We start from the raw sequence: 24,761 nt of genomic DNA, 5'->3' as shown, positions 1-24,761 counted from the left end.
TAAATTGTGGAAAGCGACACCTGAGTGGAATGAGGCCTTCAGCATGGATCGTTTTCCCAAAAATGGGTGAGGTTGCGGCCTTCAATCTCGTTTAGTTTCAAAGTCTATTCCTTTTTTACTTAGTAACTTGCTGACTGACCGACTGAGTTATTTAATTTCCTATAACTAGATGTGTAAGAACTCAGTTATAGAAACGTTATTGTTGAATGTCATCGATTCATCTTTTTTTTTTTAATTTGTCTAATACTTTGATTTTTTGCGGCGTAAAAAAAATTCAAGGTATTCTTGAACAATCAACAAAAGAGAATCGGAATCCTTCAAATTGTGAAACCTTTCTTCTCGCTCTGTTTATTGAAACTTTTCTTAAATAACAGATTGGTGAGTAACACTTTACTAACTGAAATTGTCAAATGTGACAAATGCTTTCCGCTTACTTCATACTATCAACTGAGCTCAAAATTGGCCTACATCTGCGACGCATATAAATGCAAGCTTTTCAACAGCACTCGTAAAAACTCCCTCATGAACTCTATAGTTCTCTAAGGAAACGGTTCGAGAACGAATTGAGTTTTCAAAATTTTAATCCGCCTAGTATAACTCACTGTTTCATAAGTTTTACACTGAATAAACGTTTTAAAACGGGATGAAATCGTCGCATACTAGACTCATAGTCTTTGAAGGGCAAATAAGATACGAACAATACTCGCCCATCCAATAACATTATGAAATATTTGTGTACATCGCAAAACGCATGTTTGTCTACGTGTGCTGCTGTAAATTTAACCGTAGGTGCCTCCATTTGTCATATTTTTTTCCGACAGTTTTGACCACTCAAAAAGCCTATCGCAAGGATGCTAGTAGCTTCCACTTTGAGGAACAACGATAGCAAGAATCGATATCGCTTCTTCAAATTTTTAGGAAAATGGTTCGTAACTATTGTGGTAACTTCATAACATTTAACTACCTTAGTTTCCCCAATCGAAATTTCTCTATTGAAATAAAGCCTGCTATTAATGCGCTTTCTTAGTTTAGATATTCTATTTTCTTTAATCATTCGCCTTCCTTCTAATGTCGCATACCTCAGAGCCTGATAAAAATTTAAATTTTTTTTGTTCTTTTGTTGTTGTTGTTGTTGTTTGATAACTTTTTATTGTTAATTCCCCAAGCCAGAGAAATTGCGAGACAATGTCATCTTAAAGTTCAAAAACCTAAAGGTAACATTAAAATTAGTTGCAATACGTTGTTTTGATTTATTCTGACAAGATAAAATATATTTTTAGGTCTTGACAGCAAAGAAGCGCAGTATGTTTTGGAGTGGCTTCAGCAAAAGGTAAAAAACTACAATATATTATTGTATGGTATTTATTCTGTCTCAAATTCAATTAAGTACGGAGGAGAAAGAATGAACTTTCTCAGATATTTTTGTGCAGATTGACACTTTCCTGTTGTCTTTTTTAGAGAGGGGAAGTCAGATTGAAATGTTCTCGCAACTAAGACTACAATGAAGGAAAAACTAAGCGGAAAATGGTCAAACATCACCTTTCCCCCCAATATAATTTTGGGCACCTTGTTAATTTACCTTTTTTCAGGTCTGAGGGCTTTTCAGAGGAAGGATGCCATGCAGTTACATCAGAAAGCAACTCAGAAGAAACAGTTTGTAGCTGCAATCATTTGACACATTTTGCCGTGTTAATGAGCTACGACAGTAGCACAAAGGTAATCAAATAATTTTTCCTTTACTCAATAATTTTATGGGCTCAATTAGCTAACTCGATGTTTTCCTTCAATTTTTTTCTTTCTTTTAACAGCTCATCTAGGGGGACGAAACAATTCTGAAAATGATCATCGACGTGGGACTGAGCCTTTCCGTTGTCGGGATACTTTTAACATTAATACTTTATTCCTGCCTCACGGAAGTAATGTACCTGAATATTAATTAGGTCGATTAATTAGGTAGGTTCTTAACTCCCCTAAACTATACTAGTGAGAAAAGAGATCTCGATGCAAATCTCCGTGCCAATAAGAACAAGCATGTCGGATAACTCACAAATTCAAACTACATTTCATGCCCCATTAAAAACGCTTGAAAAGCCCATGGTCTGACGGTTTATGAATTTTTTTAAGGTTTAGACATTCCCTCGTCGTGTTTTCCTTTTGGTCCTTTCTGGAGCTATTCACTGATTTTTTTTCTTTTCTTTGCTGTGAAGATTTTGTTGATATTTTAGTTATATTTTGCTGTGTCTTTTAATTCAATTTTGTTGTGTTTGCCGTGCTTACTGTCTCTAGTGTGTTGTTATTGTTTTTATATAATTTATTATTTTTGTTTTTACAATTATTTTATCGGAGATGTTCGTCAACCTCTCTCTCAAATTCGATTGAGTGTTTCTATGTCCCTTGGAGCTGGACAGATCATCTTCCTCGCCGGGATAAACGCCACAGAAAGCGAAGTTAGTGTCCTCCCTTTCTATCCATGGAATGAATTAACTCTTTGCACCGTGAATATCTTGTCGAAAGGAGCAAGATGAGAATATAAAAAAATCTTTCACTTCACAGGCTGCCTGTGTTACAACAGTAGCTCTGATGCAGTATTTCTTGATGACCGCTTTCTGTTAGATGCTGATCGAGGGAATTTCTCTCTACTTCTCCGTTGCGAAAGTTTGCAACATCAACACTAAGATTTACATGTATCACGTCATTTCGTGGTAACTGTAACCATGCTTTCGGATCACCAAATATGGTGCTGTCATGCATTAAAGTGTTTGGATTTCCTTCCTTTCTTATGGTAGGTCTTCCAGTGATCATGGTGGCCGTTTCACTCGGATTCCCTGCTGGAAAAGAAGGGTTACAAAGCTATACGAGTGATAAATAGTAAGAAAAAAATTCAAGGGTTTCTTCTTGCTCTTCTCCTTTTAATATGTTGCATTCAATTCTTTGTTTTGCTTTTGTATATATTTTGAGACAGGTATCATTTCATTTGCTGACAAGTTGTGTTTCTTTCATGTCTCTTACCTCTTTGAGTTTAGTTGCTGGCTTTCCTCAACTAACAACCTGATCTGGATATTCATCCCCTTTGTGTCTTTCATTGAAGTTGTGAGTTTATGATTAGTGTTGGTGATTGTGATTGGTATACCTGGACTTATTGCTGCCACAGACTTTTTTCTGTGCTCTTTAAAAAAGCAAATTAAATATTTATGATATGACCCCCCACAATATTTACCATTTCCCTTATGCCACTTACTCGCCAAAAACTGTGGACGTTGTTGGTATTTGCAAGGTTGCTGGCCAATTTTAAGTTAATGATCACCTTCAATTGCGAGAAAAACCTCTCGAGGCAATGTCTTCAGAGGCGTAAGATAAATTCATAAATTCTCCAACTTTTACTACATGATGCGAAAAAAAGTCATTCTTCCCTCTCCTTGTTGATTTTTTCTTTCTATTTCACATTGATATGCCAAGATATGTTTTCGCCCAAAAATAACTAATGAAAAAACCTTGAAAAATATGAATGGAGCAGGAAGAGTAGAAGATTTTGAGTTTATATTTTTAACATGAGGCTTCACTTGGCGTGGTTCACCCAGTTTAGAAATTTTGTTTGCGATTTCTTTGGCTCATTGTCAGTGGATCGAACCCTATAATCTCCTGGTTAAGAGTTGTTTTCCCTTTTAATGACTCCTCATCCCACCCTTGTTACCAAGCTAGTAACGTCTTTGGCAAGGATCCTCTCCTGCTTTGGCCATTCAACAACCATATCTAAATAATTAATTTATTTCTATTGTATTCTTCAGCTCAACATTATTATACTAGTACGAGTCCTAAAGAAGATGACCAATTTGGTGCAGCCAAAAGCGGAAGACAAGCATTTTCAGAAAATACGGTAAGATTCATAACATAAAACTAAAAACAAAAGAGCAAAAGAGATTGCCATGTCCTCCTGTAAAGCAATATTCGCCTAGCTTACTTATTCCTCAATCAGCGAGGCACTACGATATCTGGTAATGAAAATTCATTGTCAAAGGAAGTTAATTTAAGGGTTTTTTTAAACTCCTAAACTTGGTATCAAAGCAGAGTAGTGGTAATTCCCCTACTGGGTGTCAAATGGCTATTTGTGTCTAAACACAAAGCTTTTGCTTACATCTTAACCATACTCAACTCTACTCAGGTAAGTGTTCAATAGTAACTCTCAAAAATCATTCAATCTCGATTATATATTTTGTTTGCTAACTGAGACACCATTACAGTTGTTAGATGAAATTTTTTGAAATTGTAAAAACAAAAAGGTGTTGACTATGCAAGAGAAGACAGATTCCTTATTTATTTCTAGGATATGCAATTCCCTTCCATCTTAAATTTCTCTTCAGACTAACAGATATCTTAATAGATATATGACAAATTTATTTGAATATTGTGAAAGTAATGATCTTGAAATCAAGTTTGTGCTGCAGGGTTTCCTGATTTTCGCTCTACATTGCATGCGAAACACTCAGGTAAGAAAAAACATCAAACTGATTATTAACTCCATATTATCAAGTTTTTGTGTTAAAATAAATATCCGCGGAGTGCTAAGAACCATATTTCATGTTGCCCCTCTATCTGCAGATCAGAGAGGGATTCAAAAGAAAGACGAACATCGTTTTTGCATCTTCCATAAAGAACAACTACAGAATGAAGAGCTCACAGGTCAGTCGAAGTAAGGTTGGGGATGTATGGGCAGCTGAATTGCAGTCTTGTGCTGAATTTGAATCGAAATCGCACGTAACTTGAATAACTGGATCCAGCCAGCCGGAAATAACAGTCAATTACTCAGTACAATCACTTAGTTAAAAGCAATGAGTCGGTTGGGATTGGTCTGATCTATGATCTGCAGGTAAAAAGACGTCATTCTGTTCATCATTGTTTGAGCGTTCAACTGGTTGTAGTTGTAACCTATCTTCTTCATGATTATAAGTTTATTTTCTGGGCGATCATATATTTACAGACGAGATTTATCGAAATAAACCAATCCATAAGTTTAAATTTTAATGGCTCAGTATTTTGATGACTTCCCTTCAAATAAGACCACAGTCTGCTATAGACGAGGCGGGAATTTATGCCAGGAAATCAAGACTCTTCTTTCTTTACAAAGCACGCTAACACGCAGCTTTAATTGAATGTATTTATCTTTGATTCTTACGCGCTAGCTTTCTGTGCCTACTGCATGATTGTGTCATGTTCGACGTTTCACTTACTGAGTTTCAAACATCTCATCAAACACTGTTACTACTACTAACAATAGTTATGGGTACTAACTGTAACCATAAGTTTCTAGAAATTTCTAGAATGCTGACAAGGAACTTTCTAAAGCATTTTATTAGGTTACGTAGCCATGGTGTAACGCTGCCAAAATAGTTGTATTATAAGCTTCCAGAAGTTTCTGGAATACTTTGCATATAAGGACTCAGTCGTGCACAGGCAGTACTTGTTGTTGTAAGGATAGATTGACTTTTCGGAAAGTTACACCGAAAGAAAGCTACTGTAAGAGATTGTTAATTTTGAGGAACTTTGGAGACAACTGCGAGATTGTTTCACTGGTAAGCTAAGATATAATCTGTAGTGGGCCTCAATAAGTTTATTTAAGGATAATTACTCTACTTCCTTTAAAACTCGCCCCTTAATAAGAATATTACAAGTTGTTTAATGAAGTAGCTGGGTTTGTTGGAAAATAATGCTCTTCCTGTCGGTTAAATTGTACTCAAAAAATAATACTAATAGTCTTAGCAGCTAACGTTGACATTCAGAATTGTTGCTTAATGAATAAATGGATGACTAATTAAAACAAAAAAACAAAAAAAAAACCCCAAATGGCTGGATCTATTGTGGATCAGTTACATTTACCTTTTTTTTCCTGCATCCCTTTGATAAGGAGTATCGTTTTAAATCGTAAATACATCGATCAATTTGGAATTAAATCGGGGCAATGTTAGCCGGAAATGGCGTAAACCGGCAGATCAAAAAATATTAGGCACATATCATTAAACAACAATTAAAGAACTTTTACACAGAGTATACAAATTAAAGGAAAAAGCCTAGCGATAGAAATGCGGAATATTTCCATGGGCCTGGTCTTCAAATATCACTACAGAGGAGACGTAGCATTGAAGAGGAATTTCAACAAGCCAGAGAAGAGGTCGATTATGTAGATGTGCCTAACAGTTCAAAACAGTCTAGGTTGCGTCATACACATTTATAAATAAACATGGATGACGAAGCGCACGATTTAGGCGGAAGAAATTAAAAAAAAAAGAATTATTCTAGAATATACAAGTACTTGTATACTCTCTACACTGCTAAAACGCGATAGGTCAAAACGCTTCAGGCTTTGATTGACTAAATATTGCAGCTAAGAACAGGGAATATTTTTATTCAAGAAGAAATAATCAATTATTCCATGAGCGTGGAGAGATACTGTGAGAGCAGAATGTCTCGCCCACGAAGCACATCACAGTGACCCAAGATCGTCTCGCACTCAGACCTTTAGACCCCATCGCTCCTTCTAAAATGTTGGAATTGAAACATTTGGACACCAAAGTGATGGTCTACATGACGCTTTTGCAGGGAAGAGTTGTTTTTGAGGCTGTACAATAAACTATGGCCGTTAGCCTCCGGCGGTTTTCATATCAATTAACGATCAACTTTATGTAGATTACCATCGACCTCATAATAAAAAAAAATACCGAGAAGAAATCCTTTGACTCTAAGTTTGCCGCGTTATTAAAATGATGATATATGTTATTTAACCCATGAGCGAGTTAGTCCATCAAATTTAAAGGCATGCGAAGTAATTAGACCCACAAACTGAAACGCGCACATGTCATAGGCGAGATGAATAAATAATAATCATTCCATTATTTTATGCATACGAACAGATGGCATACTAACTTTAGCTGCCAGTTGATAAAACAGAAGTTTGTTTAGACAACTTTCATTTAGCAGAGTTCAAAAAGAGATTATCATTCTGAACATCAATTATTTTTAGCTACTTCTTTACAAAAAGTCAACTACAAACAATTTTTTAATGCCGTGAGGTTTTTCTTTTGTATTAAGAAGAACAATGCTCCGCATCTGATTGCTTTATGTCTATTGGTCCATCTTTGACAGAAAAATAAAAATGAAGACTAACGCCATGAATATGCGATCACATATCATGATTTGCATTAAACTCAAACTCCTACGAAAGCGTTTCATGAGTATGCTGCAAATTCAAAACTCTCAAGCGGTGTGAATCAAATTTAAGTGCAACGATAGCTCCTAAGAGCAACCTTGGCATATCTTGGGCGTGATGAAGTGGATGATAGATGGAGCTGAATCCGGCAAAATTTTCAAAACCCTTTTAATATGTTTTGTGCTGGGTAAGTACGACGCTAGTTATTCCGCGTTGTTCTGCTGTAGCTACGAAACCGTCGAAACTGACTTTCCAATTTGTGAAATATTTATTTCCGTTTTAAACTTACGAAACTCTAAGAACGAAACATACCAAACTCTACACATGTCCTTTCTAAACTATTTGTAAATCATTATGGCAAAACTTTGGGATCTTTGTATTATCCTTATTATCATTATTATTAGTTTCTCGTTATTAATCACTTTCCTTACAATGCCAAATGATTGAAAAAGAGTAAAGACAGCTTACTGACAGCAACTTATAAAAATTTCGTGAGCTTAATGAATTGTATGATCAGTTCAACTAAATCCAGCAAATTTTGAAAAACTCATTTTAAAAGTTGTACGCCAGGTAAGTACCACCTTAATAATATCTTGACTTTCCATTTGTAAAACATTTGTATCGATTTTGTAATGTCCCATGAAATTCAGCCAAACCAAACAGAGAAAAAATGTCAGGTGGCGGATAGTTATCTCTGCTAATTAAAACAAAACAAACCAGACTCTAAAGATGTCCGCATTAAACTCTTAGTTCATAATCAGAGAAGGATCTCTGATAAATTGGATTCCTGAAACCTTTCAGATTCCTTATAGTGCAAAGTAATTAGAGATCAAATAGCATAGGCGAGACATTCATGCGGTGGTTATGCATTATGGTTGTCTGCACAACAGTTTTTCCAGCCATATTTAGGATAACAGGAACACAATAGCTTAGTTTTTATCTTTTTTATGCCACAATGACAAGATGTGAAAGGGAAAAACGTCTACTCTTCAGATAGCTGCTGAACGTTCGACGTGCTTAGACAAGAGATCGAACTTAGTTATCAGGGTCCACTATAAATGGCATTAGGTTATGCAGATGCAAAGTTTAACATTCGATCAGGGGTTTGGAATAAAAATGGTTGAATTGGTGTACTTTTTCCTTTCTCATCGCAAGTTAAAACACCATTAGTATTTATGAATTTCGATAGCTGATTTTATGAATGAGCTGAGGGGGTTAAAGTGACTCGCACTTACAGAAAAATTAAACAATTTTTATGTATTAAAATTGAGCAATGGAACTCCTCACAGTCTCATGGAGGCAGTCCCTTTTTTTTTAATTTTAAGCTTAATTAAAAAATGTTGTCTTTGGCTTGTAATGAAGTCCTCTAATTAGTAATGTTTAATGGATCACCCCGAAATTCTACGAGGACTCCGAATAGCCCGTTCAAAGATTTTTGTCCGAAAGACATTCGCGAAAGTCCACCGTATCCTTAAAAATGTTTCCCACATGTAACAAGTTTTCAGCTGGTTGATAAATTGCGGAGATTCTGCATTGTGTAAAATTTCTTCGCCAGCTCTCTAGGAATGAGAATAAAAGTCATAAGTACACGTTCAAGGGCATGTAGCGAATAAAATGCAGTAGTACTAGTCTAACTCGAAATCTAGTAAACTTTTTCATTGTTTCAAATGTTATTCTTGAGATGGCAATCTATTTATTTGCTCATTTTCTCTTCTACAGTCATCCTTCCTTTCTCGATGGAATTGCCAGGAACAGGTGAGGCAGTGTAATTCCAATTTTAACATTGATGTACCTTAACATAAACTGCAAAAAAAAAAGATAATATGAGACGGATTAAAAAAATAATTAGTCATACACTTCCTGTTAGAATTACATGTGATTCAAAACGTAAGTTGGAAAGCAAAACAAAAAGGTCGTAGAATAACATTGCTATTACCCTGATCTCCCTAATTTGTACTTTAAAGGGATGTAGAGGGTTTTGATACCCATTGTTTATTATGAAATTAATAGTGTCAAAAATACTTTCTCGTCCCCATCATTATCGTTATCCCAGTTGTTATGATCAGTATACATTTTTTCGTTCATTTATTTATTCATTTATTTCCTTCTCATAAAGTGCCAACCAACATGTTTCAAAATATAATTTAATCCCTCTAGAATTGCCCTTGCCACAAGTCACAAGGCGTGTTCACTGAGATCAGTTAGTGCGTGCATCTTTTTTGAACATGACACACCGAAGTAATTTTATTTTGTGCGTGTGTGCGCGCGTGTGCGTTTTTGCGTTTCTTGTACGAGTCAGTGATAAATATGTTATTCATTGAGTAAGACTGTGCCTGAGGTTTTGAGCACTGGTGCTTAGGACAGAATGCATAGTTTTTCCCAATACGGACCTTAAACTCAACGAAATGTTTTCAAAAATAACCCTGATGATTTAGGGCTATAATTACGGTAGGATCATCCATAAACTGAGTAATTTTTTAGCGAGTAAATGGTAGTTGAAAAAGACTGAGGGAATGCAGATTAAAGAGAGGCTTTACCGAAATATTTATAGTTGTGTAGTGAAAGAGATGGTTTAAAACGCTTCCAAACAAACTTTGACACAATCAGATTCGTGTCAATTAGAGATTGCGTAAGAAAAAAAAAGCGCATGCACGCCTGAAAACAACAACACCAACGGCGCTGGTTTGGCGAATAAACTTAAGTGGAAAGTAATCGTAACTAAAATTAAATCTACGTTTTGAAGTTGTGGGAGTTTGCTCGTTTGTTTGGTACAGTTGCATGTGTAACTCCGGTCTTTCACCAAAAGGGGAATTTAATGCAGCTTTTTCTCGTTGAATTCCTTCGTTTACTGCTGTGAAATTTACGGTGCCAATGTCCAACTTGAACAGACTTGCAAAGACTGACTGAAAGCGTATTTGAAGTATAGAAGTTCACTGTTCTTCAAGGAACAAATTGTTTGAGAGAGGCTTCAGACATATAATGAATGAAACTTCCATTAATGAATTCAATTGTAAACAAATACCTCACGTTTTAACTTTCTGAGTTACTTCTAGTGACGGTTTAGTTTAATTACAAACGGTTTTTTAGGCAACCCATTTAATGACATATTTGCTACAAAAATTCATTTCAAAATCAATTGTTTTGCAGACAAACAAAGTGATTTGAGAAAGAGAGGATTAATAATTCAAATGATTGAATCAATTAATTCAAATTTTTGCTCTTTTGTCTGACATCCTTTCCCGTAATAACTGTATACGGTTAACCTAATATCTCCACTTGCATATTTATGAAAACTTAATAGTAAATAAAGTTCTTTGGAGAAAGGTTGTCGGAAAAAAGCGTGTCGGAAGTGCAGGCAATAACCCGAAAGGTATTGTGGGTATCTTTCAGGTGACGTATAGACTTGACCTCAGGATTTCAGGGAAATCTAAGAAATTGTCAGTTTAAGGAAGAGGCATCATAAGTTTGATGAACCCATTTTATGTATAACACTGACTCTAAATTCTAAACTGCTGAAAACGAAAACAAGAGCGAGCTTACTCAAATCGATTTATCTGTCTATATCGATTACCGTTACCCAGATAATCTTTTGAGATTGTTGCGCGCACTTGAAATGTTTGCTCTTTTGTCCAACAACTTTTCCCGTAACATGTGTATACGGTTAACCTAATATCTCCAGTTGCAAATTTATGAAAACTTACATTCACATTTAATTCTACTGTTCTTAAATCTGATTAGATGGGGGAAGAAGAATAGGGTGGGGGGGAGGAAGGTGTAAGTTCAACGAGGAACTAATTAATATTCGAAAACTCAACTACCAAAATTACATGAACTCACAGATAGTCTAGTGCCTTTGTCAGGGGTGATCTAAACGCTGTAACAAGAGGTCCTTTTACTAATTAGCGGCCTTTTTTCTGACGAGGTGTAAATAGGCGTCAGGAAGCAAAGCGCCATTGTCACGATTTAAAGGAGCGTGGTCGGAGTTGATAAGCCAAACCTCCAAACAAAGGCGCTGGTGGTAACGCCGATTAGTGGTGATAATTTTAGAATTATCCCACCCAATTGTATGGTTAGTTAGGCATGTGTGCTCCGACAAAGCTGAATTTGGCCACAGACTTTTTATGGCAAATATGGTGGTGAGAATCGAAAGCGAGGTATTTGTCGGTGTGGGTAGGTTTACGGTAGACACTTGTCTATAAGTTACCCTGAACCCCTCTGGACACATTTAAACCAAGAGAGGGCAAATGTCTATTCTTTTTCACGCTTAAGGGTGAATTGGATCGACGGCTTTACTGAATTCAAATGCGTCAGGAGACGCTCCGTTTGTTTCCGTATACCGCAAAGATAACATCATCAACATATCGTTTAGCCGGTGAAGTGGCTAAGGCCCTTTGCTCCACGTCTTCCATTACCATGTTAGCAATGACAGCAGAGACGGGCGAACCCATAGCTGTACCAAAAATTTGTTGATAGTAGGTGCCATTGTATGCAAATTGCGTGGTTTTGAGGCAAAAAGACATGTACAGCAGATAAATAATATCCTCCACAGGCAAAGAAGTTCTTTGTCCTAGGGAAGCATCTTCTCTGAGTCTCCGCAACCTTAACGGCAAGATCAACTGGAATTTTAGTGAAGAGCGAAACAACGTCGAAATATACTAATTCTTCACAAGCGTTAAGAGTTTTATCACATGAAATCCGCAAATTCGCAGGAATTTTTGACAGTGTAATCAGTATTAATTAGTGATCATATAACAGGACCTCTTGTTGCAGTGTTTAGATCACCCCTGACAAAGGCACTAGACAGGAGTGTCGAAACGTTGGGTCTATGAGTTGTAACTTCTTCGGTTACATTCATTAAATCTGTAACGCAGAGTAGCATCAAACGATGTATTTTTTTTTGTATTTGTTCTTTAAAACGATAATTGGCATGTATCTTTACCGACACGAGTCACTAGCTCTTCACAGAAGATAACGCACTAAACATCATCACGCGTTATCATCTTACAAAGTAATCGGACTGATGATTCTTTGCAATTGGTATTCACTACCATTTTATTCAAATGAAGGGATATATTAACTACATGAAAAACATGTGCAGTGAGCGTAATAAACGGATCGTCCTGCATCTAATTCGAATATGGCGGGCATTTCGATCGACCTAGCAACCATTACTCTATAACGTGGTTAATAAGGGTTACGTCAATTCTTAAATGTCACGAGAGGGCGTAGATACATTTCAAAAACGGTCAATATTGAGTTGGAGTTAAATTCATGTTCTGCTCACCGAAAAGATAAACTAGGCATGTGTAGCGTTCAAGAGTTATTATTTTGGCTGAAAAGGTTGAGATAGGACACTTTCAGTTTTGTAACAGAAAAAGAGCATAACTTTTAAAGTAAAGAAAATATCGCATTACTTCACCGTGAAAGAAAACAAAAATTTAGCTGAACTCACACAGCTACTGTATAAAAATCCTCTGCGCAAAAATAAAATGCATCGGTGCCACGTTTAACGTTGTCTTCTTTGCAGCTATTGTTTGGTCTCGATACATAACGCCTTCTATTCCCCGTTATAGAGAGAGCGCGTTGGCGATGGAATCTGATTGAAGGAATACAATTCATACACGTGAAAAATTGCAGTTCAATGATTGGGGATGTTTGCGCGTTTTTTTCATCGTACGTGACGGAAGTAAATTGTTCGGCGTGTGCGTTGTGAGAAAAGGAGCGAATAAAACACCTTTGAACTTAAAAATGATACAAAAGGATGAATGCAAACCTTTCATATCCCGATAAATCTCGACCTCAATCGACGAGGCTCTTGCGAAAGCCACAAATCATTACACTTATTACATGAGTCCAAAATTTCTGGTTTACGTCATTCTTTGTGCACAGCTCCCTGATTCCATAACATCATTTACGAGAAAATAATACCCGAACTCTGTGATTAGTGCAAGATATCCAAATGCTCTGATGTGATGGGTGCGAGATACATGCCCTAATGCAGCAACCTAATTAGTGTGAGATACATACCAAAACAGCGATAATCTGATTGCTGCGAAATAAATACCCCTATGCGGCGATATGATTAGTGCAAGCAACATATCATTCTACACGCAAAAATAATTATTTATTAAAAATTACTAACAAATCATTATTTCCGGTGCAGGTGCAAAGCAGCGCTTAACTTGAATAGTAGTGTTGCTCGGAACAGAGCAATTTGGAAAGCTAAAAGGAAAGCGATAAAAACAAAGAATCCTCAAGACTGAGGTGATTACAGAAAGCTCCGAAATCGAATCAATAATAAAGTGAAAACCACAAAGGCATCCTATTATCATAATAATTTCATTAAATCCAAAGGAAATTCTCAAAGGACTTGGAAAACTATTAACAACTGCATGTCTCGTCGTCAGAACAATCAGATAGTAAAGGATGTGAAAGTATTTGTCATATCTATCTGTAACTTTAACGAGATTTCCAACGCCTTTTAACGAACACTTTTCAACTATTGGGCCCAGGCTAGCCCGTGACAACTCAGGTCAGAAAACTGCCTGCAGGTTGATCAACATAAAAGAATGCCAGCCTGTAAACATTCTCAGCACTACAATGAATTTCAAGTGCATTCTGAAAACTTTCTTAGATGCCTGTGACTATAATATTTCTGTTATGGCCACAAACGCTGTTGGAAGTGCACAAAGTCTAATTTACCTGCCATATATCTCTATAAGTTCAGGTATTTTTTTCAAAGTGCTTCTTCATTAATTTAGGATAATTTTAGTATTGCTAATAATATCACAATCCCCATAATGATTTCAGTCATTAAACCTTCAACTCCTAGAATCTGATTGTTAATTGTCTCATCCAGCTCAGTGTTACACATTTCCTGGTGAATTAGTTACAAGAATTTGGTGTTAGATCAAGATGACAGCTTCTGCCTGATAATTTTGAGTAATCTCATTACCTGTTTGCTGGATTAAATATTTTGATAATTTAACAAGACGTTACATGTTATTGTCACTGCTGGAAAATTAAAAGGTTAATGTTTGTCTTTCAGTTACACCCAAGCCTCCTGAAAATTTTAGTGTTAAGCGCACAGATAAAGAGGGTGAATTACGTGTGCGTTTGAAAGCCAGACTATCTTGGGCTCTAGCCGACCAAAATTATACAGTGCTCTATCATGCCAAAGGGGAGATTAAAAATAGGGTATGTTTAGGTAAACATTTTCTAACTAATTTTTCACACATCACCCATTGTAAATGAAATGTTACTGACTAAGAGAACTGTCCTCAAAACTTTAATAAAATTAAATAATCAAATCCAATTTACATGTCAAGATAAAAAACTGCATCAGTAATTTGTGAAGAAAGAGAGGGGGGAGGAGAGGAGTGGGAGAAGTTATAGCTCAAGACAGGTGATTGAAAATTGGCAGAAAGAGTGGGAGAATGAAAATTGGCAGAAAGAGTGGGAGAATGGAAATTGGCAGAAAGAGTGGGAGAATGAAAATTGGCAGAAAGAGTGGGAGAATGGAAATTGGCAGAAAGAGTGGGAAAATGGAAATTGGCAGAAAGAGTGGGAGAACGGAAATTGGCAGAAAGAGTGGGAGAATGGAAATTGGCAGAAAGAGTGGGAGAATGGAAATTGGCAGAAAGAGTGGGAGAATGGAAATTGGCAGAAAGAGTGGGAGAATGGAAATTGGCAGAAAGAGTGGGAGAATGGAAATTGGCAGAAAGAGTGGGAGAATGGAAATTGGCAGAGAGAGTGGGAGAATGAAAATTGGCAGAAAGAGTGGGAGAATGAAAATTGGCAGAAAGAGTGGGAGAATGGAAATTGGCAGAAAGAGTGGGAGAATGGAAATTGGCAGAAAGAGTGGGAGAATGGAAATTGGCAGAAAGAGTGGGAGAATGGAAATTGGCAGAAAGAGTGGGAGAATGGAAATTGGCAGAAAGAGTGGGAGAATGAAAATTGGCAGAAAGAGTGGGAGAATGGAAATTGGCAGAGAGAGTGGGAGAATGAAAATTGGCAGAAAGAGTGGGAGAATGAAAATTGGCAGAAAGAGTGGGAGAATGGAAAATTGGCAGAAAGAGTGGGAGAATGGAAATTGGCAGAAAGAGTGGGAGAATGGAAAATTGGCAGAAAGAGTGGGAGAATGGAAATTGGCAGAAAGAGTGGGAGAATGGAAATTGGCAGAAAGAGTGGGAGAATGGAAATTGGCAGAAAGAGTGGGAGAATGGAAATTGGCAGAAAGAGTGGGAGAATGGAAATTGGCAGAAAGAGTGGGAGAATGGAAATTGGCAGAAAGAGTGGGAGAATGAAAACTGGCAGAGAGAGTGGGAGAATGAAAATTGGCAGAAAGAGTGGGAGAATGGAAATTGGCAGAAAGAGTGCGAGAATGAAAATTGGCAGAAAGGAGATGGAAATTGGCAGAGAGAGTGGGAGAATGGAAATTGGCAGAAAGAGTGGGAGAATGGGAATGGAAATTGGCAGAAAGAGTGGGAGAATGGAAATTGGCAGAGAGAGTGGGAGAATGAAAATTGGCAGAAAGAGTGGGAGAATGAAAATTGGCAGAAAGAGTGCGAGAATGAAAATTGGCAGAAAGAGTGGGAGAATGGAAATTGGCAGAAAGAGTGGGAGAATGGAAATTGGCAGAAAGAGTGGGAGAATGAAAATTGGCAGAAAGAGTGGGAGAATGGAAATTGGCAGAGAGAGTGGGAGAATGAAAATTGGCAGAAAGAGTGGGAGAATGAAAATTGGCAGAGAGAGTGGGAGAATGGAAATTGGCAGAAAGAGTGGGAGAATGGAAATTGGCAGAGAGAGTGGGAGAATGGAAATTGGCAGAAAGAGTGGGAGAATGGAAATTGGCAGAAAGAGTGGGAGAATGGAAATTGGCAGAGAGAGTGGGAGAATGAAAATTGGCAGAAAGAGTGGGAGAATGAAAATTGGCAGAAAGAGTGGGAGAATGGAAATTGGCAGAAAGAGTGGGAGAATGGAAATTGGCAGAAAGAGTGGGAGAATGGAAATTGGCAGAAAGAGTGGGAGAATGAAAATTGGCAGAAAGAGTGGGAGAATGGAAATTGGCAGAGAGAGTGGGAGAATGAAAATTGGCAGAAAGAGTGGGAGAATGAAAATTGGCAGAAAGAGTGGGAGAATGGAAATTGGCAGAAAGAGTGGGAGAATGGAAATTGGCAGAGAGAGTGGGAGAATGAAAATTGGCAGAAAGAGTGGGAGAATGAAAATTGGCAGAAAGAGTGGGAGAATGGAAATTGGCAGAAAGAGTGGGAGAATGGAAATTGGCAGAAAGAGTGGGAGAATGGAAATTGGCAGAAAGAGTGGGAGAATGGAAATTGGCAGAGAGAGTGGGAGAATGAAAATTGGCAGAAAGAGTGGGAGAATGAAAATTGGCAGAAAGAGTGGGAGAATGGAAATTGGCAGAAAGAGTGGGAGAATGGAAATTGGCAGAGAGAGTGGGAGAATGAAAATTGGCAGAAAGAGTGGGAGAATGAAAATTGGCAGAAAGAGTGGGAGAATGGAAATTGGCAGAAAGAGTGGGAGAATGGAAATTGGCAGAAAGAGTGGGAGAATGGAAATTGGCAGAAAGAGTGGGAGAATGGAAATTGGCAGAAAGAGTGGGAGAATGGAAATTGGCAGAAAGAGTGGGAGAATGAAAACTGGCAGAGAGAGTGGGAGAATGAAAATTGGCAGAAAGAGTGGGAGAATGGAAATTGGCAGAAAGAGTGCGAGAATGGAAATTGGCAGAAAGAGTGGGAGAATGGAAATTGGCAGAGAGAGTGAGAGAATGGAAATTGGCAGAAAGAGTGGGAGAATGGAAATTGGCAGAAAGAGTGGGAGAATGGAACGAAAACTTGTGGTCTCCTGGTCTGAGAAACCTATGTCAGTAGCATAAAAAATGATTTAAAAATTGTTTTTTATGTATTGATTTATTTTTCATGTTTCAAAATGGCTATTCACTGTTTTTATTGTATGTACAAGTTAAACTATTTATTCATTCAGTTGGACATTTATTTCTTTAATCATCAGGGCCAATTTTATCATGATTACTAAATTAGTTAATGTCATTATTATTAAATTAAGAGAATATCAAAGTAATTTTTTAAATTAATATTAATACACATACTTTTTAAATGTTTGTTTCATTTCAGACAAGCACTAGATCCAATGAAGAATTTACACTGCTCACTGGATTGAAAGACTTTACAGAGTATTATGTTTATGTTGTGGTCAGATCAGATGAATCAGCCAGGAGTGAAGCCACTGGGCCAAAAATTGTCAGGACAAAAGCAGGCTGTATGTCTTTTTAATAGTTGTTGCCCTTGTATCTATGTAGTCCAGGCCATAATTTCTCATTTCTTCTACAACCCACACTTGGTTACAGAAATGTTCCCTGTTATTTGCAAACTGTTGAGTCACCTTGCACATTGTCTAAATATGAATCACTTTCATGGGTGTATTTGCAATGGCATCCAATATGAGTAAGCAATTCTTGTTTTTCTTGAGAGTATAAAGTGCCATGTCTCTTTAACCTTTTAAGTGCCATGTACCTATCATTATGCTCATTTTTCTCTTTTGCCATTGGTCACTCTGACTCTTCTTTTCTAAGGACTTCCTTATCACCTTCTCCCTCTTGTCTTCCACCTTCTTGCACACATTGCCTCTTTGTTTCTTTTCTCATCAGCTTAATTGTCTCGTGGGACCTGTTTCTCTAGAGCAAGTTCTAGCACCCTAACCAGTCCACTTTGTTTCTTTAGCTGATAGTTTTGTTTGTATAGTTTTAAAAACTTTTGAAACTCCCATCTGGAATGAAAACAGAACAGCCATAGGGGCCCATAAAGTACAAGGACCTTCGAGAAACAGGCCCCTGGCAGGTCACTTCCCCGTCTTGATTAACCCTCTCTCCAATCTCGCAATCCTTTAGCATATTCTTCCATTCCCTCCACCCCTCTACAGCTGTAGATGACATCAATCATTTTGATTACAGATCCAGTCAATCTACCCAAGGTGATAAGAGATTATTCGATATCCTTTCCGGGCAATTCTGGTCTCAGGAATGTATCAGTGGAATGGGAGGTGGGTTTTAAACCTTAATTCTTGATACCTAAAATTTCTTTTTAGAACACATGTCTGGGTGTGTACACTTCAAACTGGACTTTTTTCAATTTGAAAATTGTTCATCATTGAGTCTGCTATACTTCAATTTGAAAATCATTCAGGCACAAAACTTGTGGTCTAAGGCTAAATTATCGTGGTAAACTCATAGTTTACAGGCTTTATATTTTCCTCTAATGATTGAGATAGTCTGAGTGATTTTTTTCTTTCGGAAAAGGCTTTTCTGAAAAAAAATTCAATATATTGTCCGAAGTAAAGCAATATTTCATGGGTTTTGTTTTATCTATCCACTGTGATTAGTCCAGAAAAATCATGCCATTTTCTTTACTATTCAGATGCAAAACTAGAAACCAATGGTGCCTTGGCTACACGCATTTCCAAGGCTTTTAACACTTTAATTGTTTTTACTTTGAGTTCTGATTTGCTCCTTGTGATTTTTTGTTCCATGATTGGGCAATTTAATTGTTATCACCGGTACTTGGTTTTGGTTTTTACCACTCTCAGATGAGATGGGGCCCTCTTGGCTGCCTCATGAAATAATTTGTTTGTTTGTTCTTTGCTATTATTCATCATTCGATCTCTTTGGGAGGGGAGTGCTTCTCATAGTGATGTCTGGTAATAGAGATTTGATCTAATGCCACCATGATGATGACAAAAGGTAATTGTCTCTCAGCCGGCAGATACCTCATCATGGCGGGGCAATCCTGGTCAGTACGTGATTTCATGCGCATACCATGTTGGCCAGAGGGAAGTTAAAGGTTGCAATTATACTACTGATGCCAAAGCAACCAGCATTACTTTACCAAGATTGGAAAATGCGCACAGCTATGATGTCTTCATGATCATGCGTAATATGGAAGGAAAGTCCAGCACATGCAGATTGTTTCATGTCATTAACAAAGTGCAAGGTGAGTGATGAAAAAGAGCAGAATGTCATGTGGGGCAAATGCAAATGAAGTGCAAAGCATGAATCTTCATTGCCACTCACCCCTTGATATGATCCTTCTTTGCATAAATGTGGTATTACCTGCCTGAGTGTGAATGTTATGAGTTCAATATTTTGGCACTGGCGACTCTACTCAGGATTATTGGTAAAAAAAAAAAAAAACAAGTTTAATATCACAACAGCTACATAACATCCTGAATCCAACAACATGAATCACAATGAACCCTGGAATGTAGAAAAGTCAGCATATTTAACCTTATACACCCTAACTGGATCATTATGCATATTCTCCATTCTGTTTTCTATACATTACCTAAGTTCTAACAAGGAGAGGTTGTAAAACCATCAAGAGCTTTCAAAATGAATTAACCAAATGTAACCATATACATCTCGTTTTGACTTTCTAGGTACTTTCTGTGAACGATTAATATTAATTGCAGACGGTTTTTAGGCCGCTTGTCAACCAACGTCATGACACTACTGTTTAGACAAATTCATTCTGAAACCAATATTTTTCTGTCAACAAAAGTGATTTGAGAGAGGGAAAAAAGAAAGGATTAATAAGATATTTATCGGCTTGCGGTAGTGACCGACGTCTTTGCTCAAAAATACTACCCAGCCGGAAAAACGAGATTTATATATGAAAAATGGCAACGAAAGTAGGGATGTACTCATGGACTCACGAATGCGTTATCGTTGCCCGTGGGCAGAGATAGGAAAATACTGATCGGGTAAAGAACCAATCAGATTGCAGGATTCGTTACCGTGCCTTCTGAAAAAAAAAATAATGAGGCAATTTTTTGTATGATGTGGTCGTGATCAACATTTTTCTTTGAAGATTCATCATTTGCAACATCGCCATCGCCATCGCCATCGCAATCGTCATCGCCCCCGCCATCATCATGGCCCTCGCCCTCGCCCTCGCCCTCGCCCTCGCCCTCGCCCTCGCCCTCGCCCTCGCCTCTGCCTTTGCTTTCACCGTCGCCGTCGCCGTCGCCGTCGCCGTCGCCGTCGCCGTCCCTATCGCCATCGCCAGTTGAGCAGCTGGTATGTTTTTATAACAGTCATTTACTCTTTTTACACATCTCGCTTTCAAGGGTATTCTCTGTTTGAAAATGTGACAGTCATTTTTTTTTTAATTTTAGGCAAAGGAGTATGTTTCAAAATTTGGCGGAATAAATATTACCGAAAGGACTTCTATGCAGGTATTTAGTTTCTGCAACTCAAAGGATTTTTAACTTTGATATATGTTTTCAAACCATAAAAACTAAATATCTGACCTTACAGGAAAAACCATCATTCTAGCCATATGAGGTTAAAAATGACGAGGCTTAAAAATAGTCCAGGCTCGTAAAAGAGTTCGCTAGCCAATGAATACCCTGAACACGATTTGGGGCCTCCTGCGGGACTTTTTTCGCATTTCTAATATCAATTGTACATTTGAGACTGGCTTGTTAAGGACCTGGAATATTTTATGCAATTGTAGGAGGCTGTAACTGTGTTTGAAGATTTCATCATAAAAATCAAGAACGTCTCAAAAGACAAGGCCGACATGGAAGAGGTTAAAACTCTGAAAAAATCCATCTTTGAGGTGGCAGAAGCCGTCGAGAAATTTGCTCTTAACTTTGGCGAGCGACACCTAAGTGAAGGGTGGCCTTCAGAAAAGATCGTTTCCCCAAAAATGGGTAAGGTTGTGGCCTTCAATCCTGTTTAGTTTCAAGGTCTATTCCTTTGTTACTTACAGACTTGCTGACTGACCGACTGCGTTGTCAAATTTCCTAGATGATGTAAGGACTCAGTTATAAGCCCAACCTATTAGAATCGCTATTGTTCGATGTCATCGATTCATCTGTTCCTGTAATTTCTTTGATACTTTGATTTTTGCGGTGGAGAAAGAAATTCAAGGTATTCTTGAACAATCAACAATAGCGAACTAGAATCTTTCAAATTGTGAAACCCTTCTTCTCACTATTTTTACTGAAACTTTTCTTAAATAATAGATTGGTAAGTACACTTTACTAACTGAAATTGTCAAATCTTACAAATACTTTCCGCATACTTCATCCTATCCACTGAGCTCAAAATTGGCCTATCATCTGCGATGCACATAAATGCAAGATTTCTAACAGTACTCCTAAAAACTCCCTAATGAACTCTATAGTTCTCTAACGAAATAGTTCGAGGAGCGAATTGCGTTTTGACAACACCAGTCCGTCCAGAACTACTCACTTTTTCATCAGTTTTACATTGAATAAACGTCGTAAAATGGTTGAAATCGTCGAATAGTCGTTGAAGGGCAAATAAGATGTCGATGATAAATATCCATCCAATAAGATTATGAAATATTTGTGTGCACCGCAAAACGCATGTTTGTGTAGATGTGCTCTTGTAAATTTCATCGAAAGTGCTTTCATTTGTCATTTTTTCCGACAGTGTTGGCCATTAAAAAGGCCTATCGCCAGAATAAAAGTGGTTTCTACTTTGAGGAACAACAATGGCGAGAGAGAATCGATATCGCTTCTTCAAATTTTGAGGAAAATGGTTCGTATTAACCGTGGTAACTTTACAACTTTTAGTATTACCTTGGTTTCTCCAATCGAAATTTCTCTACTGAAATAAAGCCTCATATAAATGTGCTTCCTAAGTTTACATAGTCTATCTTCTTTAATCATTCGCCTTCCTTCTAATGTCACATACCTCAGAGCCTGATAAAATTTGAATTTTGTGAGTATTTTTGTTCTTGTTTGAAAACACTTTTTGCTGATTCTTGGGGGGTTTAAAGGATCATTGGCAGTGGCGTTTGTGTACAAGGATCTGCATGACCTACTCCTAACAGATCAAGCCATCACGAGTAAAACAGACAACCAAAGGTGACGTTATTTTCGCATTACTTCATGTCGTTTACCTCCAAAAACACGTAACACGGAAACACATAAGATCTACGTTCAACTAACCTGAACTTAGAAACTTTCCAAAAACCCTAACGAAGGTTGGAAGACTCCTGCTTGTCTCTGACCATTCCACCTTTATGAAAAATCCGCTTGAATCTACCAAAATGACGTAATGTTGCTTCCTTGGTTTTGGTCCATTTTCAAATACAATTTATTCATAGGTATATCAACTCCAGGATAATGGCCGTTACTATGGACCCCAAGCCAGAGACATTGAGAGAAAATGTCACCCTAAGGTTCAAAAACCTAAAGGTAACATGACAATTTGTTGCTATGCGTTGCGTTGATTTATTCTGACAAGATAAAATCTATTTTCAGGTATTGGCAGCGGAGAAACGCTGTATGTTTTGGAGTAACCTCAGCAAAAGGTAAAAAAACTGCAATATATCATTGTATAGTATTTATTCCTTCTTCAATTAAATTTAGTATGGAGGAGAATGTTGTCCTTTTAGAGAGCGGAAGTCTGATTGAAGTGTTCTCGCAACCAAGACTACAATGGAAGAAAACCTTAGTGCAAAATTGTAAAACATCACGTCTTCCCCAAACAATGAATCATTTTGTGTCCTATGTTAACTTTACTTTTTTTTCATGTCTGACAGCTTTTCAGAGGAAGGATGTCATGTAGTTATATCAAAAAGCAACTCAGAAGAAACAGTTTGCAGCTGCAATCATTTCACGCATTTTGCCGTCTTAATGGACTACGACGGTAGCACAAAGGTGATAATATTATATTTGCCTTACTGAATAATTTTATAGGCTCGATGAACTAACTCAATATTGTCCTTTAATTTTTCTTTTTTTGACACAGCTCACCGAGGAGGAGGAAACAATTCTGAAAATTATCACCTATGTGGGACTGAGCCTTTCCATCGTCGGGATACTTGTAACATTAATACTTTATTCTTGCCTCACGTAAGCAATGTACCTGAATAATAATTAGGTAGATTCTTAACTCCCCTCGACAAGGCTGGTGAGAAAGGAGATCTCAGTGCAAATCTCCATGCAAACAAGAATATGCATGTCAGATAATTCACAAATTCAAGCTACATTTCATGCCCCATCACAAACGCTTAAGCAACTCATGGTTTCACGGTGTGATGAATTGTTTAGGGCTTAGACATATTATTCGTAATATTTCCCTGTTTTGTCTTTTCTGAAGCTATTTACTGACTTTTTTCTTTTCTTTGCTGTCAAGATGTAAATAATTTTTAGCCATATTTTTCTGAGTCTTTTAACTTAATTTTGTTCTGTTTTGTTGTTCTTGGTGTCTTCAGTGTGTTGTTGTTATTGTTGTTGTTGCTTTTGTCTCGATTATTCTTTGCGTTTTTAACATTATTTCACCAGAGATGTTCGTCAACCTCTTTCTCAAATTCGACTGAGTGTTTCTATGTCCCTTGGAGCTGGACAGATCATCTTCCTAGCCGGAATAAACGCCACTGAAAACAAAGTAAGTGGCCTCTCCTTCTATCCATAGAATCAATTTCCTCTTTGCACCCTAATTATCCTGTCGAAAGGAGCACGTTTAGAATTACACTGAAACTCTTTCTTTTTACAGGCTGCCTGTATTACAATAGCAGCTCTGATGCAGTATTTCTTGATGACTGCTTTCTGTTGGATGCTGATCGAGGGAATTTATCTCTACTTCTTCGTTGTAAAAGTTTACAACATTAACACCAAGATGTACATGTATCACGTCATCTCATGGGGTGAGTTTATTATTTTAAAACATACACTGGTAACTGTAACCATGCTTTCGGATCGCCAAATCTGGTGTTGCCATGCAATGAACTGTTTCCATTTCCTTCCTTTCTTTATGGGCAGGTCTTCCACTGATCATGGTGGCCATGTCACTTGGCATCGCTGCTGGAAAAGAAGGGTTACAAAGCTATACGAGTGATAAACAGTAAGAAAAAATTCAAGGGTTTCTTCTTGCTTTTCTCCTTTTAATTTGTTGCATTTGATTCTCTGTTTTGTTTTTGCATATAGTTTGAAGTCGGTATCATTCAATTTGCTGAGAATTCGTGTTTCTTTCTTGTGTTTCACTTCTTCGAGTTTAGCTGCTGGCTTTCCTCGACTAACAACCTGATCTGGATATTCGTCGCCTTTGTGGCTTTCATTGAAGTTGTGAGTTTATGATTATTACGATTGGTATACCCGGACCACTTGCTGCTAAAGATTTTTCCTCTGCTCTTTAAAAAAAAAATTAAGTATTTATGATATGATCCCACACAATATTTATCATTTTCCTTTTGCTATTTACTCACAAAAAAACTTTGGACGTAACTGCTATTTGCGAGGATGCTGGTCAATTCTAACCTAGTGATGGCCTTCAATAGCGAGTAAAACCTGTTGACACAATGTCTTCATAGAAAAAAGATAGCTTCATAAATTCTCCAACTTTAACTAAGTGGTATGAGAAAAAAAATTATTCCCCTTCCTTGCTGATGTTTTCTTACACATTGATATAACAAGATATGTTTTTTGCGCAAAAAAAAACTCTTAAAAACACTGAACAAGATTAAAGGAGCAGGGAGCAGTGAGCAGGAGATAT

The 24,761-nt window shown here is 37.4% G+C and overlaps 2 protein-coding genes across 2 annotated transcripts; both read left to right on the top strand.

The window, feature by feature from the left end:
• Nucleotides 1-13,725: 13,725 nt before the first annotated feature.
• Nucleotides 13,726-19,322, top strand: LOC113668456 (uncharacterized). The gene is made up of 6 exons (XM_089180004.1): nucleotides 13,726-13,925; nucleotides 14,247-14,444; nucleotides 17,180-17,199; nucleotides 17,350-17,494; nucleotides 18,186-18,274; nucleotides 18,987-19,322. The coding sequence occupies exons 1-6, from the start codon at nucleotides 13,799-13,801 to the stop codon at nucleotides 19,227-19,229; spliced, it is 822 nt and encodes a 273-aa protein (XP_089036130.1). The 5' UTR covers nucleotides 13,726-13,798; the 3' UTR covers nucleotides 19,230-19,322.
• Nucleotides 19,323-22,402: 3,080 nt separating this feature from the next.
• LOC149051954 (adhesion G protein-coupled receptor D1-like) lies at nucleotides 22,403-24,346 on the top strand. Its single transcript, XM_089179998.1, has 4 exons — nucleotides 22,403-22,462; nucleotides 23,766-23,916; nucleotides 24,032-24,113; nucleotides 24,268-24,346. The coding sequence occupies exons 1-4, from the start codon at nucleotides 22,403-22,405 to the stop codon at nucleotides 24,344-24,346; spliced, it is 372 nt and encodes a 123-aa protein (XP_089036124.1).
• The last annotated feature ends 415 nt before the right edge of the window (nucleotides 24,347-24,761 follow it).

This window comes from Pocillopora damicornis, chromosome 1 (genome assembly GCF_964200805.1).
Source record: "Pocillopora damicornis chromosome 1, jaPocDami1.2, whole genome shotgun sequence".
NCBI classification, from domain to species: Eukaryota; Metazoa; Cnidaria; class Anthozoa; order Scleractinia; family Pocilloporidae; genus Pocillopora; species Pocillopora damicornis.
The sequence above is the reverse complement of the archived record's forward strand: the minus strand, read 5'-3'. Positions and strand labels throughout refer to the sequence as shown.